The sequence below is a fragment of the Callithrix jacchus genome, chromosome 22 (assembly GCF_049354715.1).
Source record: "Callithrix jacchus isolate 240 chromosome 22, calJac240_pri, whole genome shotgun sequence".
Lineage (NCBI taxonomy): Eukaryota > Metazoa > Chordata > Mammalia > Primates > Cebidae > Callithrix > Callithrix jacchus.
In genome coordinates, this window is record NC_133523.1 from 11,627,036 (window position 1) to 11,642,217 (window position 15,182).

A 15,182-nucleotide genomic window follows, 5' to 3' on the forward strand; every position below is an offset into this window, starting at 1 on the left:
ACTGATCCCATAGGTGCGGGGGAGCGTGTGGCCCGGTCCATGAGCCTGCGGGCGGCGGGGGGAGACGCGTTGCCTTTGGCCGGGACCACTGCACCAGCCCGCGGGGGTAATGCGGCTCCGCGCACTACTCAGCCTGGGAGCGCGCTGGGGGCCGTTGGAATCCGGCATGGCCCGGACCCCGGCGGCGCTGCTGCTGCCGCTTCTGCTACTCCTATTGCTGGAGACTCCTGCGCAGGTCTACCAGGACTATCAGTACTTCGGCCAGCAGGGCGAAGGTGACACCTGGGAGCAGCTGAGGCTGCAGCATCTAAAGGGTAACCGCAGGCGGCCGGGATGACGACGCCCAAAGGCTCCTCGTTGCCCTACTTCTCCAGCTGGCTGCAAAGGAACCTTCCTCCGCGGACTGCAAATCTCCACCCAGCTCCGCACTGGAGGCGTCCCTTTGGGATGGGTACTTTGTTCTGAGGCTCGGTTTACTCTTGGATACATTGAAATAGATACTGCTTTAAAGCAGCTCACAGGGGAAGAGGGGGCGTGGGCAGGATACTGAAGCCACACATCCATGAAACCCTGGGATAGGTGCCAGGAAGTGCAGAGACAGAGAAAGAATGGGGCAGGCAAGCTTGGGAAGTCAGAGAGGGCCCGGTTTCAGAAGACAGGTGACCAGTGCAGCGAGACCGACAAGCAAAAGCCCCAGATGGAAAGATTTGGGGGAAAGAGTGTCCAAGGAAGAGGAAATAGCAAGTGCCAAGGTGAAATGGCCTGAAGGAGGGCCGGGCGCGGTGGCTCATGCCTGTAATCCCAGCACTTTGGGAGGCCGAGGCAGGAGGATCACCTGAGGTCGGGAGTTCGAGACCAGCCTGACCAACAGGCACTTTTTTTTTTTTTTTTTTAGTAGAAGCCCCATCTCTACTAAAAATGCAAAATTAGCCGGGCATGGTGACACATGCCTTTAATCCCAGCTACTCCAGAGGCTGAGGCAGGAGAATTGCCTGAGCCCGGGAGGCGGAGGTTATGGTCAGCCGAGATCATGCCAATGCATTCTAACCTGGGCAATAAGAGTAAAACGTCGTCTCAAAAAAATAAATAAAAAATAAAAATAGCCGGGTGCGGTGGCTCACGCCTGTAATCCCAGCACTTTGGGAGGCCGAGGCGGGTGGATCACGAGGTCAAGAGATCGAGACCATCCTGGTCAACGTGGTGAAACCCCGTCTCTACTCAAAATACAAAAAATTAGCTGGGCATGGTGGCGCGTGCCTGTAATCCCAGCTACTCAGGAGGCTGAGGCAGGAGAATTGCCTGAACCCAGGAGGCGGAGGTTGCAGTGAGCCGAGATCGTGCCATTGCACTCCAGCCTGGGTAACAAGAGCGAAACTCCATCTCAAATAAACAAACAAACAAACAAACAAATAAATAAATAAATAAAAAGAAAAAGAAAAGGCTTGAAGGAAAAATGGAAAGAGGTCAGTGAGGTGTGGCAGAGACATGGGTGTGGGAGGGTAGGACGTGTCAGACCTTTCTGAGCAGTGAGTTGGGATAAGATTGGAGTTGAGGCTGGGCGCGGTGGCTCATGCCTGTAATCCCAGCACTTTGGGAGGCTGAGGCGGGTGGATCACGAGGTCAAGAGATCAAGACCATCCTGGTCAACAAGGTGAAACCCCGTCTCTACTAAAAATACAAAAATTAGCTGGGCATGGTGGTGCACACCTGTAGTCCCAGCTACTCGGGAGGCTGAGGCAGGAGATTGCTTGAACCCAGGAGGTGGAGGTTGCGGTGAGCTGAGATCATGCCATTGCACTCCAGCCTGGGTAACAAGAGTGAAAGAAACTCTGTCTCAAAAAAAAAAAAAAAAAAAAAAAAAGATTGGAGTTGGGATGAGATCTGTCTCATACGAAAAGGGGCAGATTCAGTAAAGAGCCCTTTAAAGTGATCATAGTGGCCGATGCAGTAGCTCATGCTTGTAGTCCTAGCACATTGGGAGGCTGAGGTGACAGGATCCCTTGGCCTCCAAGACCAGACCAGCCTGGCCCACACAGCAAAACTCCATCTCTACAAAATATATGTGTGTGTGTGTGTGTGCGCGCACGCATGTGTGTTCCACCCCCTCTCCTACAAAAAAATATTTTTTAAAAATTAGCCTAACTTGATGGCCCAGGCTGGTAGTCCCAACACTTTGGGAGGCCAAGGTGGGAGGACTGCTTGAGCCCAGGAGTTCAAGACCAGCCTGGGCAACATGGAGAGACCCTGTCTCTTAAAAATGAAAAAAAAAAAAAAAAAAAAAGTTAGCCTAGCATGGTGGCATGCACCTGTAGTCCCAGCAACTCAAGAGGCTGATACAGGAGGACCATTTTTGCCAAGGAATTTGAGGCTGCAGTGAGCCATGAATACGTCCCTGCATTCCAACCTGGGTAACAGAGCAAGATCCTGTCTCAAAAAAACAAAAGAAAACAAAACCTGATCATAATAAATTGTTTTGTATATGCTAACACAGCGGTAGGTGCTTTACTTACCCTCATTAGTGGGTTATGCCATTTATCACTTGACAGTCCTGCTGGTCAGGTGGCATAATGCCTGCTAGGTAGGGCCTTGGTCACACCCCTGAAGACAGAAGTCAGCTTCAGAAGGCAGGCATCAAGGATTGTTTTTTTGTGGGTTTGTTTTTTTTTGAGACGAAGTCTCCTGCTGTTGCCTGAGCTGGGAGTGCAATGGTGAGATTTAGGCTCACTGCAGTTGCAACCTCTGCCTCCCGGGTTCACACGATTCTCCTGCCTCAGTCTCCCAAGTAGCTGGGATTACAGGCGCCCATGAATACACCCAGATAATTTTTTGTGTATTTAGTAGAGACAGCATTTCACTGTGTTGCCCAGCCTGTTCTCGAACTCCTGACCTCAGGATCCACCTGCCTCGGCCTCTGGAAGTGCTGGGATTACAGGGATGAGCCACCGCACCCGGCTGTCCCAAGGATGTGAGGGCACACTCACAACTGGCCAGGCTGGCACAGCTTGGAAGCGTCAGGCTGTAGTTCCTCTGGACCACTTACCCCATGTGTGAACTTGGAAGGTTGGTTTCCTGTCTCTGGGTCTTGGTTTCCCCACCTGAGACTCATGGAAAGATAAAGTGTGGGCATGGTAGCTGGCTCACACCTGTAATCCCAGTACTTTGGGAGGCTGAGGTGAGAGGATCACTTGAGCCCAGGGGTTCCAGACCAGCCTGGGCAACACAGTGAAACTCCATCTCTGCAAAAATACGAAAAATTAGCCTAGCGTGGTGGCATGTAGTCCCAGCAACTTGGGAGGCTGAGGTAGGAGGATAGCTTAAGCCCGGGAGGTTGAGGCTGCAGTGGGCTATGACTGGACCACTGTGTTCCAGCCTGGGCGACAGGGCAAGACCCTGTCTCAAAAAAAAAAAAAAAAAAATTACATCAGATAATCTGTGTTGGAGTGCCTGGCATAGAGGCAGAATCGACTGGATATGCACTTCTTTTATTTGTTAGTATCTTTTATCTTTCTCCCACTCTGGGAGAGGGGATTGGGAGTATGCCCCCTCTACGTGGATCTTTAGCTTTACCTTCTATCTCTAGAAGTCGAGGACTCGATCCTTGGCCCGTGGGGAAATTGGCGGTGTCTCTGCGACCAGGGCAAGCAGGAGCGCAGCCGCGAGGTGCTAAGCACAAGGCCGGGTCCGGTTTTCATGAACCAGGAGAACCTGATCCAGATACGGCCCTGCCGGCAACGGGATTGTCCATCCTGCAAACCCTTCGACTGCGACTGGAGGCTCTGAGCCCAGGTGAGAGAGGGGCCCACGGGCGGCAGGGCCAGGGCAAACCTAAGCCGCGGGACCCAGGGTGGTTGGGGAGGGAGACCTTGCGATGCGGGGCAGGTATGAGGCGAGTTTGGGGAAGGGAGAACTGAAGCTCCAAGACTTGAGTGACTTGAGGTTGATTTGGTTAGGGGGAAGCTGAGTCAGGAGCTGTGAGCCCCGTGGATAGCTAGGGAGGCGGAGGTGGCCGGATCGCTTGAGCCCAGGAGTTTGAAGCCAGCCTGAGCAACATACTGAGACCCTGTCTCTACAAAAAACAGTCGGGCCTGGTGGTGTGTGGTGTGCACCTGTAGTCAAGCTGGGAGACTGAGGTGGGAGGATCGCTTCAGCCCACGAGGTGGAGGTTGCACTGAACCAAGATCGCGCCCCAGCACTCCAGCCTGGGCAACAGAGGAAGATCCTGTCTCAGAAAAACAAAACAGAAAACAAAAGAGACGGAGACAGGTCGAGAGGTGGGGTAGGGGACATTCATCCTAAGTTGGAAGGAGTGAGCTTCCATGGTGGGCAGAGACCCTGAGCAGGAGTCGACTGAGGTCTGGGATCTCCATTGGGGGTGGGGAAGGCTTGGCCTGAATAAGAGGATACGAAGAGGAGACAGATGTTGAAGGGAGTTGGGGTGGGCCTGAGGGAGCAACAAAGGGAGGGAGTTTGGGGACTCCGAATCCTAAAGCCTGAGCCCAGTGGAAGCGGGGCTACCTGGTACAGGGGACTTAGAATGTGTACAGAAAAAGGGACTGCACTCGCGGAATCCAGGTGGGGATTCAGGGATCATCCCCAGTCATGCGGGGACCCGTGTCCTGGGAGTGGAGTGATACTTGACCCTCTAGTTCCTCATTAGGCTGGGTCTTCCAAGCTGCGCCTCAGTATCCCTTTTATTTCCCTCTCTTCCCACTGGCTAATGCAGACGGGGCCCCAGAGACCGTGAAGCAGAGCTTGCAAAGCGACCCAGTCCAACGAATTCGCCACACTTAAAGCGCTCGGCCATAACCCTTCAGGACTACAATTCCCAGGAGGGCGCGCAGCAGCGACGTCGGCGTCGGCTGCGTAAGCGTCCCCGCGGCAGGAGCGTCAGGGGCGTGTTCTGCGCGTGGATTGGTCGGAAACAGACGCCGCCGCAAGGCCCGCGGAAAACGCGCGCTGAGATCGGCTCCTGTGGACTTGGTTCTTGGAGCTGGTGGCGGCGGCCAAGGTGGCATGGATCTCAGCGAGCTAGAGAGAGACAATACGGGCCGCTGTCGCCTGAGTTCCCCTGTGCCTGCGGTGTGCGGCAAGGAACCTTGTGTTGTGGGCGTCGATGAGGCGGGCCGGGGCCCGGTGCTGGGTGCGCCCCTAGGGCCAGGGAGGGGAGGGGCGTGGTAAGCGGGATGCCGGAAACGGGAGTCGGGATTGTACCGCACCTGGGGAGGGGACGTGGTAGTGGTCATAGCTCCCAAAGAAGAAGTGATGATAGAACAGGGATGGGTGGCAACGTTCACGGGCTCAGTGATTGGACCCCGGTTCCCAAAAATTTGACACCCTTCCTTCCCAGGCCCAATGGTCTACGCAATCTGTTATTGTCCCCTGTCCCGCCTGGCAGATCTGGAAGCCCTGAAAGTGGCAGGTGAGCCCGGGGTGTGCGTCTGGGAAGGGATTACTGGGTATGTGTAATCCCACTGGGGGGAACGTGAAAACTGGAGGGGAGGGCAGGAACTGGGAGAAACATTTGTTCCCCTTTTCTTTCCCAGACTCAAAGACCCTATCGGAGAGTGAGCGGGAAAGGCTTTTAGGGAAAATGCAGGAGGACGGGAACTTTGTGGGCTGGGCGCTGGACGTGCTGTCTCCAAACCTCATCTCTACCAGCATGCTTGGGCGGTGAGGGGTCCCCGGGAGGGGCTGTGGGAGAGGGGTCCCCGGGAGGGGCTGTGGGAGAGGGGCAGCCAGCATGGGCTGGCTGGGCTTTGTTCCTAGAATGAGGTTAACTGGGCTCTGTCCCCCACCACAGGGTCAAATACAACCTGAACTCCCTGTCCCATGATACAGCCACTGGGCTTATACAGTATGCATTGGACCAGGGCGTGAACGTCACTCAGGTGAGCTAACTGTTGAGTTGTCTCCATTTGGTCACTTCAGGATAAAATGGGGACAGAACAGGAGTTCAGGGCTGCAGTGGGCCATGATCATGCCACAGCACTCCATCCTGGGTGACAGAGGAAGACCCCCAACTCAAAAGTAAAAATGGAGGCCGGGTGTAGGGGCTCATGCCTATAATCGCAGCACTTTGGGAGGCTGAGGTGGGTGGATCACCTGAGGTCAGGAGTTCGAGACCAGCCTGACCAACATGGTGAAACTCCATTTATAAAAAAAAATACAAAAAATTAGCTCGGAATGGTGGTGGGTGCCTGTAATCCCACATGCTGGGGAGTCTGAGGTGGGAGAATCACTTGAACCTGGGAATTGGAGGTTGCACTGAGCTGAGATCGAGCGAGCCATTGCACTCCAGCCTGGTCAACAGAGCGCAAAATAAAAATTTAAAAAATAAAAAAAAAGCCCGGCGCAGTGGTTCACGACTGTAATCCTCGAACTTTGGGAGGCCGAGGTGGGTGGATCACCTGAGGTCAGGAGTTCAAGACCAGCCTGGCCATCATGGTGAAACCCCATCTTTTTTTTTTTCCTTTTGAGACGGAGTTTTGCTCGTTACCCAGGCTGGAGTGCAATGGCGTGATCTCGGCTCATCGCAACCTCCGCTTCCTGGGTTTAGGCAATTCTCCTGCCTCAGCCTCCCGAGTAGCTGGGATTACAGGCACGCGCCACCATGCCCAGCTAATTTTTTGTATTTTTAGTAGAGACGGGGTTTCACTATGTTGACCAGGATGGTCTCGATCTCTTGACCTCATGATCCACCCGCCTCGGCCTCCCAAAGTGCTGGGATTACAGGCGTGAGCCACCGCACCCGGTCCTAATGAAACCCCATCTAAAAAAAAAGAAGAAGTTGCCTGCCCTTAGATAAAAATAAAAAAATAAAATAAAAATGGGGCAAAACCCTGCAATAGGCAGATTGGGCATCAGATATATCTGGAGTGCCTCAGGCATGTTCATTGCTGCTGTTGATTTCATGCTGCTGTTCCTGGCCTAAATGTGTGGCTCACTCAGGACCACAGTGTAGCCCCTAGTCCCATCTCCATTTAATCTCTCCCTCATCCTAAAGGCTCAGTCTCCACATGTGCCTACCTGCCAACTCTCTCTGTCCTAGCCCAGGACACCCCCCACTCCCTGGACACCTGCTGAGCTTCATCTCTCATCCGCCACCCTCCTATCCCCTCTAGTCTGTTCCCGGTACAGCAACAGAAGGGAGTCTTTTTGAAATGCACATCTCGACATTTAATTCTCCTATCTCAGTGGAAATTAAATCAGGAAAATTCACAGTTGGGGAAAATTACATTAAATTATCAGAGAAAAGCATAAATCAGCATTGCCTTGAGTGCTCTCAGGGAAAGAACAGACCGGTTTTGAGAGAATAATAAGGCAAAATAACCTCAAGGTAGGAACTGTATGCTGAGTGTGGTGGCTCACACCTTTAATCCCAGCACTTTGGGAAGAGCTGAGGTGAGCAAATCCGTTGAGGCCAGGAGTTCCAGACCAGCCTGGGCAACATAGCAAGACCCCATCTCTACAAAAAAGAAAGAAAGGAATTAGAGCAAAGTAGGCCTTGCTAAGGAGGGGCCTGAGGACCAGACCCAAATGCAGAGCTGACCATGCAGTAACTGGGGTAGACAGACAAGGGCCCTGCCCATGGGGTTTCAGGTTTAGCCTGAGCAGAAAGGTGGTCAGCTGGTAAAAAAAAAAAAAAAAAAAAAAAAATTAAGATGGTTTCTGAAAACGGTATCGCCGTGGAGACAGCAGTTTCCCCCAGCAGCTCCAGGATCCTCACTTCTTTGCTGCAGCCATAAGCCCCCATACATGGGTCCAGCATGATGAACCTGGTCCCCACTCAGGGACTTTGTACTGTCTGTTCTCACACCTAGAGCCCTCTTCCCCAGATCTTTGCATGGATTCACTTCCTCACCTCCTTCAAGCCTTTCTTCACTGCTGCGCCTAGCTAATTTTTTATTTTTCATAGAAACAGGGTCTCCATATGTTGTCCAGGTTGGTCTCAAACACCTGCCTTCAAGCGATCCTCCCGCTTTGGCCCCTAAAGTGTTGGGATTATGGGCATGTGCCAACACACCCTGCCGGTTTTTTTCTAGTGTGTTTGCTGTCACCTCCTTAGTTCCTACAATGGCATCTGGCATGCAGTAGGTGCTAAATAAGTGTAGAGTAGATGCAGTGTGATCAGAGAAAGCTCTTTAGGAGGTGATTATTTTTTCCTTTTTTGAGATGGAGTTTCGTTTTGCTGTCATTTCCCAGGCTGGAGTGCGATGTGCTGTCTCAGCTCACTGCACCTCCACCTCCTGAGTTCAAGCCATTGTCCTGCCTTAGCCTCCTGAGTAGATGGAATTACAGGCATGCACCACCACTCCTGGCTAATTTTGTATTTTTAGTAGAGATGGAGTTTCTTCATGTTGGTCAGGCTGGTCTCCAACTCCTGACCTCAGGTGATCCTCCTGCCTTGGCCTCCCAAAGTGCTGAGATTACAGGCGTCAGCCATGATGCCTGGCCCTATAGATTGGCCTTTTGAGGTGCCTTTTCAGGCTTTTGCATTTCTGACAACTGGATGACTTCACCCACACTAGCGACTACTCTATGGTCCTCACCCAGAAGCCGACCCAGCAACTGTTTTCCAAATCCCCATGATTGCGTCCAAGGCACTGTGTTGGCCAGGCTGGTCTTGAACGTCTGACCTCGTGATCCACCCACCTCAGCCTCCCAAAGTGTTGGGATTACAGGTGTGAGCCACTGCGCCCAGCCTTTTTATCTTTTTTTGAGATGGAGTTTTGCTTTTGTTGCCCAGGCTGGAGTGCAGTGGCAGTGCCGCAGCCTCCTGAGTAGGTGGGATTACAGGCATTCACCACCACGCCCGGCTAATTTTGTATTTTTAGTAGAGACAGGGTTCCTTCATGTTGGTCAGGTTGGTCTCGAACTCCTGACCTCAGGTGATCCTCCTGCCTCCGCCTCCCAAAGTGCTAGGGTTTTTTTTCTTTGTTTTATTTTATTGTATTTATTTTATGTTTTTGTAAAGATGGGGTCTCACTGTGTTACCCAATCTGATCTCAAACTTCCAGGCTCAAGTGATTCTCTTGCCTCAGCATCCCAAAGTGATGGGACCACAGGTGTGAACCACTTTGCTTGGCCTGGAAGGAGATGTTTAGTTGAAATCCTTGATAGGTCCAGCCTGGGGGTGAGCTGTGAGAAGAGAATTCTGGGCGGCAGAAAGTACGTGCCAGGGCTTTTCGGCTAGAGCACTGGTACGGTTGTTTTTTTTTCAGATGTTGTGTTCAATTAATATGTTTCTGTTGCCATGGCAGGTATTTGTGGACACCGTAGGCATGCCAGAGACATACCAGAAGCGGCTGCAGCAAAGTTTTCCCGGGATTGAGGTGACAGTCAAGGCCAAAGCAGATGCCCTCTACCCTGTGGTCAGTGCTGCCAGCATCTGTGCCAAGGTCAGTACCCTACTAGCCACTGCCAGCTTCCACCATCCCCGTGTCTCCCCAACATATGGAGACCCTGTTTCTGTGATCAGGCATGGCCACCACGGGGGAGGAGGGAGATTCCAGGTGCCTGTCCTGCCCACAGGTGGCCCGGGACCAGGCGGTGAAAAACTGGCAGTTCGTGGAAAAACTGCAGGACCTGGATACTGATTATGGCTCAGGCTACCCCAATGGTGAGCAGACAGTGACCATGGTACTAACGTAGACATGGCCAGGGCTGAACACGCTTCTGAGGTTTTCTTTTTTTCCTTTCATTTATCATTTTATTTCGTTTATTCTTTGTTTTTATAGAGGTGGGGTCTTGTCCCATTGCCCAGGCTGGTCTTGAACTTCTGGAGGCAGGCTGTCCTCCCACCTTGGTCTCCCAGAGTGCTGGGATTACAGGTGTAAGCCACCAACCCTTTTTTTTTTTTTTTTTAAAGAGATGAGGTCTCCCTATGTTGCCCAGGCTGGTCTTGAATTCCTGGGCTCAAGTGACCTTCCTGTCTTAGACTCCCAGATAGCTAGGGTTACAGGTGTGGACTGCTGTGCCTGGCTGGAGGTTTTCTAAATTGTTCTCGTCACCCCAATCCACGGTGGAAGAGGCCAAGTTCTAGACAGTGCTGGCATCTGTTCGCAGCCACACAGCCAGTGTGTGATGGAGCTGGATTCCAGGCGATTGGATTCTTGCTCTCTTCTCTGATTCCCACTTTGCTGTCTCTCTGGAGCTCCAGTGACTGACTGAGACCCCAGGTAGGCACCTGTCCCTTTGTTAAGGGGAAGGAGAACAGGCGTGGTGGCTCATGCCTGTAATCCCAGCACTTGGGGAAGCTGAGGTAGGATAACCGCTTGAGTTCATGAGTTCCAAGACCAGGCTGGGCAACATAGCGAGACCCCCATCTCTATAAAATTTTTTTTAAAAATTAGCCGGTTATAGTGGTACCCACCTGTACTCACAGCTACTCAGGAAGCTAAGGTGGGTGGGTTGCTTGAGCCCAGGAGTTCGAGGCTGCAGTGAGCTATGATTATGCCACTGCACTCCAGCCTGGGTGACAAGGTTAGACCCTGTGTCAAAAAAATAGTTTTGGCCAGGCGCAGTGGCTGCAATCCCAGTACTTAGGGAGGCCACAGCAGGTGGATCACTTGAGGTCAGGAGTTCGAGACCAGCCTCACCAACATGGTAAAACTCTGTCTCTACTAAAATTACAAAATTAGCTGGATGTGGTGGCACACGCCTGTAATCCCAGCTACTCAGAAGGCTAAGGTAGGACAATCTCTTGAACCCGGGAAGTGGAGGTTGTGGTGAGCAGCCTGGGTGACAGAGTAAGACTCTGCCTCAGCAAAAAAAAAAAAAAAAGAGTGGCAAGGAGCTTGGGTGTTATGGTGCAACTTGGACTGTCACTGTTGCCCACCCTACCCCAGATCCCAAGACAAAAGTGTGGCTGAAGGAGCACGTGGAGCCTGTGTTCGGCTTCCCCCAGTTTGTCCGGTTCAGCTGGCGCACGGCCCAGACCATCCTGGAGAAAGAGGCAAAAGATGTTATATGGTGGGTACCATGGGCGTCTGGGGGTGTTATAGAGAAGGAAGGAGGGAGGCCAGGGTTCAGCCCTGCCTGGGAGTGCTGTTCTCCCTGGACATGGTCGCTGACATCACCTCTCTCCCACAGGGAGGACTCAGCACCCGAGGATCAGGAGGGACTTGGGAAGATCACATCCTACTTCTTCAATGAAGGGTCCCGAGTCTGTCCCCGTGCTTCCCACCGGTATTTCCTGGAGCGTGGCCTGGAGTCAGCAACCAGCCTCTAGCAGCTGCCTCTCCTCGCTCTACCTGTCTCCCTGACCCAGACATTAAAGTTGTTAAAGGAAAACCACATGTAGGAGATCTACTTTTGGGGCAGAGCGAGGTGGGAGTGTGCTCTGCAGCCGGGTCCAGCTGCTGCCTTTTGGAACCTAATTAGAATGAATGTTGGTTGATTGATTTCATTTGGTTTGATTTTTTTTAAATTTTTAATTTTATTCATTTATTTAATTTAATTTATTTATTTATTTTGACATGGAGTTTCACTCTTGTTACCCAGGCTAGAGTGCAGTGGCCCGATCTCGGCTCACCGCAACCTCCACCTCCTGGGTTCAGGAAATTCTTCTGCCTCAGCCGCCTGAGTAGCTGGGATTACAGGCACGCGCCACCATGCCCAGCTAATTTTTTGTATTTTTAGTAGAGACGGGGTTTCACCACGTTGACCAGGATGGTCTCGATCTCTTGACCTCGTGATCCACCTGCCTCTGCCTCCCAAAGTGCTGGGATTACAGGCTTGAGCCACCGTGCCCGGCCTATTTTTTTTTTTTTTTTTGAGAGGTGGAGTCTTGCTCTGTCCTCCAGGCTACAATAGAGTGGCAAAATCTTGGCTCACTGCAGCCTCCACTTTTCATGTTCAAGTGCTTCGCCTGCCTCAGTTTTTCAAGTAGCTGGGATTACCAATGTGTGCTATCACAACCAGCTACTTTTTATTGTTGTTTTCGTTTTTTTGAGATGGAATCTCACTCTGTCACCCAGGCTGGAGTGCAGTGATGTGATCTTGGCTCACTGCAACCTCCACCTCCCTGGTTCAAGCAATTCCTCTGCCTCAGCCTTCCGAGTAGGTGGGATTGTAGGCACACACCACCACATCCGGCTCATTTTTTTGTATTTTTAGTAGAGACGGGGTTTCTCCATGTTGGCGAAACTGGTCTCGAACTCCTGACCTCAGGCAGTTCTCCTACCTTGACCTCCCAAACTGCTGAGATTACAGGCATGAGCCACCATGCCCTTCCTTTTTTTATTTTTACTTAAAAAAAAATTTTTTTTTTGAGACAGTCTTGCTGTGTCACCCTGTCTGAAGTGCAGTGGTTGGATCTCAGCTTAACTGCAACCTCCGCCTCCTGGGTTCAAGCAATTCTGTCGCCTCAGCCTCTTGAGTAGCTGAGATTCCAGGCACATGCCAAGATGGCCAACTAATTTTTGTATTTTTTGTAGAGATGAAGTTTCACCACGTTGCCCAAGCTGGTCTTGAAGTCCTGCACTCAAGTGATCTGCCCACGTCGGCCTCTCAATATGTGAGCCACCACACCTGGCTGATTTAATCTAATATTTAAAATACATGATGTGACTGGGCGCAGGGACTCATACCTGTAATCTCAGTGCTTTGGAAGGCTGAGTCAGGAGGATCTTGACCAGCCTGGACAACATAGACCCTATCTCTATGAGAAATAGAAATCTGGCTGGGTGCCGTGGCTCACGCCTGTAATCCTAGCGCTTTGGGAGGCTGAGGCAGGCGTATAACCTGACGCTGGGAGCTCGAGACCAGCCTGACCAACATGGAGAAACCCCATCTCCACTAAAAATACAAAATTAGCTAGGCGTGGTGGCACATGCCTGTGTAATCCTAGCACTTTGGGAGGCCGAGGCAGGTGTATAACCTGAGGTGGGGAGCTCGAGACCAGCCTGACCAACATGGAGAAACCCCATCTCTACTAAAAATACAAAATTAGCCGGGCGTGGTGGCACATGCCTGTAATCCCACTTATTCTGGAGGCTGAGGTAGGAGAATGGCTTGAATCTGGGAGACAGGTTGCAGTGAGCCAAAATCGTGTCACTGTACTCCAGCCTGGGCAAGCCAAAATCGTGCCACTGTACTCCAGCCTGGGCAAGCCGAAATCGTGCCACTCCAGCCTGGGCAAGCCGAAATCGTGCCACTGTACTCCAGCCTGGGTAAGCCGAAATTGTGCCACTGTACTCCAGCTTGGGTAACAAGAGCGAAACTCTGTATCAAAAAATAAAAAACAGACTTTTTTTAGAGACAGGGTCTCCCTATGTTGCCCAAGCTAGTCTCAAACACCTGGGCTTGGCCACCTTCAGTGGCTCACGCCTGTAATCCCAGCACTTTGGGAGGCCAAGGCAGGCAGATCATGAGGTCAAGAGATTGACACCATCCTGGCCAACATGATGAAACCCCGTCTCTACTAAAAATACAAAAATTAGCTGGGCATGGTGGTACACGCATCTAGTCCCGACTACTTGGGAGGCTGAGGCAGGAGAATTGTTTGAACCTGGGAGGAGGAGGTTGCTGTGAGCCAAGGTGTGCTACTCTCCAGCCTGTCGACAGAGCAAGACTCGTCTCAAAACCCAAAAAACAAAACGAAAACTCCTGGGCTCAAGCGATTCTGCCTCAGTCTCCCAAAGTGCTAGGATTTATAGGTGTGAGCCACCAATAAGTGCCTGGCTATTTTGTTTTTTTTCTTGGTCTACAAATGGAAGCAAGTATACCCTAGACAGTACGCGTTATGGCTTCACCAAATGGATTCTAGAGACGACGTCTAAGAGGCTGTGTGACCCTTTCCTATGTTGTTGCTTGACCTGCAGTTTAGTCATTTGTTTATATTTAATAGAGATACAGTCTCTTGCCCAGGGTGGTCCCAAATGCCTGATACCAAGGAATCCTTCTACTTCAGCCTCTCAAAGTACTGAGATGACAAGTGCAAGTCACCCTGCTGAGCTTCTTGTAGTTTATCATTTTTTTTGAGACAGTCTTGTTCTGTCGCCCAGGCTGCAGTGCAACATCCACCTCCCAGGCCCAAGCAGTCCTGCCATCTCAGCCTCCCAAAGTGCCGGGATTACAGGTATGAGCTACCATGCCCACAGGTTTTTTTTTTTTTGAGACGGAGTCTGGCTCTGTTGCGCAGGCTGGAGTGCAATGGCGTGGTCTCTGCTCACCGTAACCTCTGCCTCCTGGGTTCAAGTCATTCTCCTGCTTTAGCCTCTCACGTAGCTGGGATTACTGGCACCACCACCACACCCAGCTGATTTTTGTACTTCTGGTAGACATGCGGTTTTAGCATGTTGGCTAGACTGGTCTTGACCTCCTGACCTCAGGTTATCCTCCTGCCTTGGCCTCCCAAAGTACTGGGATTACAGGCATGAGCCACCACACCTGGCCCAGAGTTTTTTTGTTTCAGTTTTTGATTTTTTTGAACCAGAGTCTCACTCTGTCACCCAAGCTGGAGTGCAGTGGCTGATCTTAGTGCTCTAAAACCTCCACCTCCCAGGCTCCAGCGATTCTCCTGCCCCAGGCTCCCAAGTAGCTAGAATTACAGGTGCGTGCCTCCATGCCTGGCTGAGTTTTTTTTTTTTTTTTTTGAGATGGAGTTTCCCTCTTCACCCAGGCCGGAGTGCAATGGCGCGATCTCGGCTCACCGCAACCTCTACCTCCTGGGCTCAGGCAATTCTCCTGCCTCGGCCTCCTGAGTAGCTGGGATTACAGGTACGCGCTACCGCGCCCAGCTAATTTTTTGTATTTTTAGTAGAGACGGGGTTTCACCATGTTGACCAGGATGGTCTCGATCTCTTGACCTTGTGATCCACCCGCCTTGGCCTCCCAAAGTGCTGAGATTACAGGCTTGAGCCACAGCGCCTGGCCAATCGTTGAAATTCTTAAGATGAACTGGATGCTGCAACAGCTGCCCTCTTGGGCTTAGGTGTTGTTCCTTCACGGAATCCATGCCTGAATCTGCGGCATACAATTTTTAGGTGCCTCATTCGACCAGTCCTGGTGGTACTTCGTTTTTCAGCCTTGGCACCCCAGTTATACTTTCTCTTGCGCTTGGTGGGGCAGCCATTTTTGTCACAGGTCGACTTCTGAAGGTGGCAGGCCTTAGAGCCACAGTGGCAGCACAGCGTGTGTGTCTTACTGCAGTGCTTTCCAAACGAGGTTCCCTTCGTCAT

At 51.7% G+C, this 15,182-nt stretch overlaps 3 protein-coding genes across 6 annotated transcripts; 2 read left to right on the forward strand and 1 right to left on the reverse strand.

Annotated features, from left to right (window-relative positions):
- Nucleotides 1-102: 102 nt before the first annotated feature.
- Nucleotides 103-4,860, forward strand: THSD8 (thrombospondin type 1 domain containing 8). Of its 3 annotated transcripts, none has more exons than XM_054249219.2 (3): nt 103-314; nt 3,581-3,786; nt 4,724-4,860. In XM_054249219.2, the coding sequence occupies exons 1-2, from the start codon at nt 110-112 to the stop codon at nt 3,778-3,780; spliced, it is 405 nt and encodes a 134-aa protein (XP_054105194.1). In that variant the 5' UTR covers nt 103-109; the 3' UTR covers nt 3,781-3,786; nt 4,724-4,860. The 3 variants fall into 3 exon arrangements, with proteins under 3 accessions (XP_054105194.1, XP_078216813.1, XP_078216812.1); XM_078360687.1 differs by lacking the exon at nt 4,724-4,860 and adding an exon at nt 4,080-4,210; XM_078360686.1 differs by lacking the exon at nt 4,724-4,860 and adding an exon at nt 3,951-4,087.
- A 63-nt stretch (nt 4,861-4,923) lies between these two features.
- Nucleotides 4,924-11,292, forward strand: RNASEH2A (ribonuclease H2 subunit A). Of its 2 annotated transcripts, none has more exons than XM_035284267.3 (8): nt 4,924-5,140; nt 5,348-5,419; nt 5,544-5,670; nt 5,801-5,888; nt 9,261-9,398; nt 9,532-9,619; nt 10,848-10,971; nt 11,092-11,292. In XM_035284267.3, the coding sequence occupies exons 1-8, from the start codon at nt 5,014-5,016 to the stop codon at nt 11,228-11,230; spliced, it is 903 nt and encodes a 300-aa protein (XP_035140158.3). In that variant the 5' UTR covers nt 4,924-5,013; the 3' UTR covers nt 11,231-11,292. The 2 variants fall into 2 exon arrangements, with proteins under 2 accessions (XP_035140158.3, XP_035140164.3); XM_035284273.3 differs by having other exon boundaries at nt 5,108-5,174.
- A 3,583-nt stretch (nt 11,293-14,875) lies between these two features.
- LOC108589542 (large ribosomal subunit protein eL37-like) lies at nt 14,876-15,182 on the reverse strand. Its single transcript, XM_035285971.2, has one exon. It carries the CDS (start codon nt 15,180-15,182, stop codon nt 14,892-14,894), a length of 291 nt encoding a protein of 96 aa, XP_035141862.1. The 3' UTR covers nt 14,876-14,891.

What these genes read in the sequence shown, in the direction of transcription:
- THSD8 (XM_054249219.2), top strand. Translation starts at nt 110, where the DNA reads ATGCGGCTCCGCGCACTACTCAGCCTGGGAGCGCGCTGGGGGCCGTTG. An exon ending in GAGGCTGCAGCATCTAAAGG is followed by an intron (nt 315 to 3,580) that starts GTAACCGCAGGC and finishes TTCTATCTCTAG; the next exon opens with AAGTCGAGGACTCGATCCTT.
- RNASEH2A (XM_035284267.3), top strand. Translation starts at nt 5,014, where the DNA reads ATGGATCTCAGCGAGCTAGAGAGAGACAATACGGGCCGCTGTCGCCTG. An exon ending in AGGGCGTGAACGTCACTCAG is followed by an intron (nt 5,889 to 9,260) that starts GTGAGCTAACTG and finishes TTGCCATGGCAG; the next exon opens with GTATTTGTGGACACCGTAGG. An exon ending in CTGCCAGCATCTGTGCCAAG is followed by an intron (nt 9,399 to 9,531) that starts GTCAGTACCCTA and finishes TCCTGCCCACAG; the next exon opens with GTGGCCCGGGACCAGGCGGT.
- LOC108589542 (XM_035285971.2), bottom strand. Translation starts at nt 15,182, where the DNA reads ATGACGAAGGGAACCTCGTTTGGAAAGCACTGCAGTAAGACACACACG.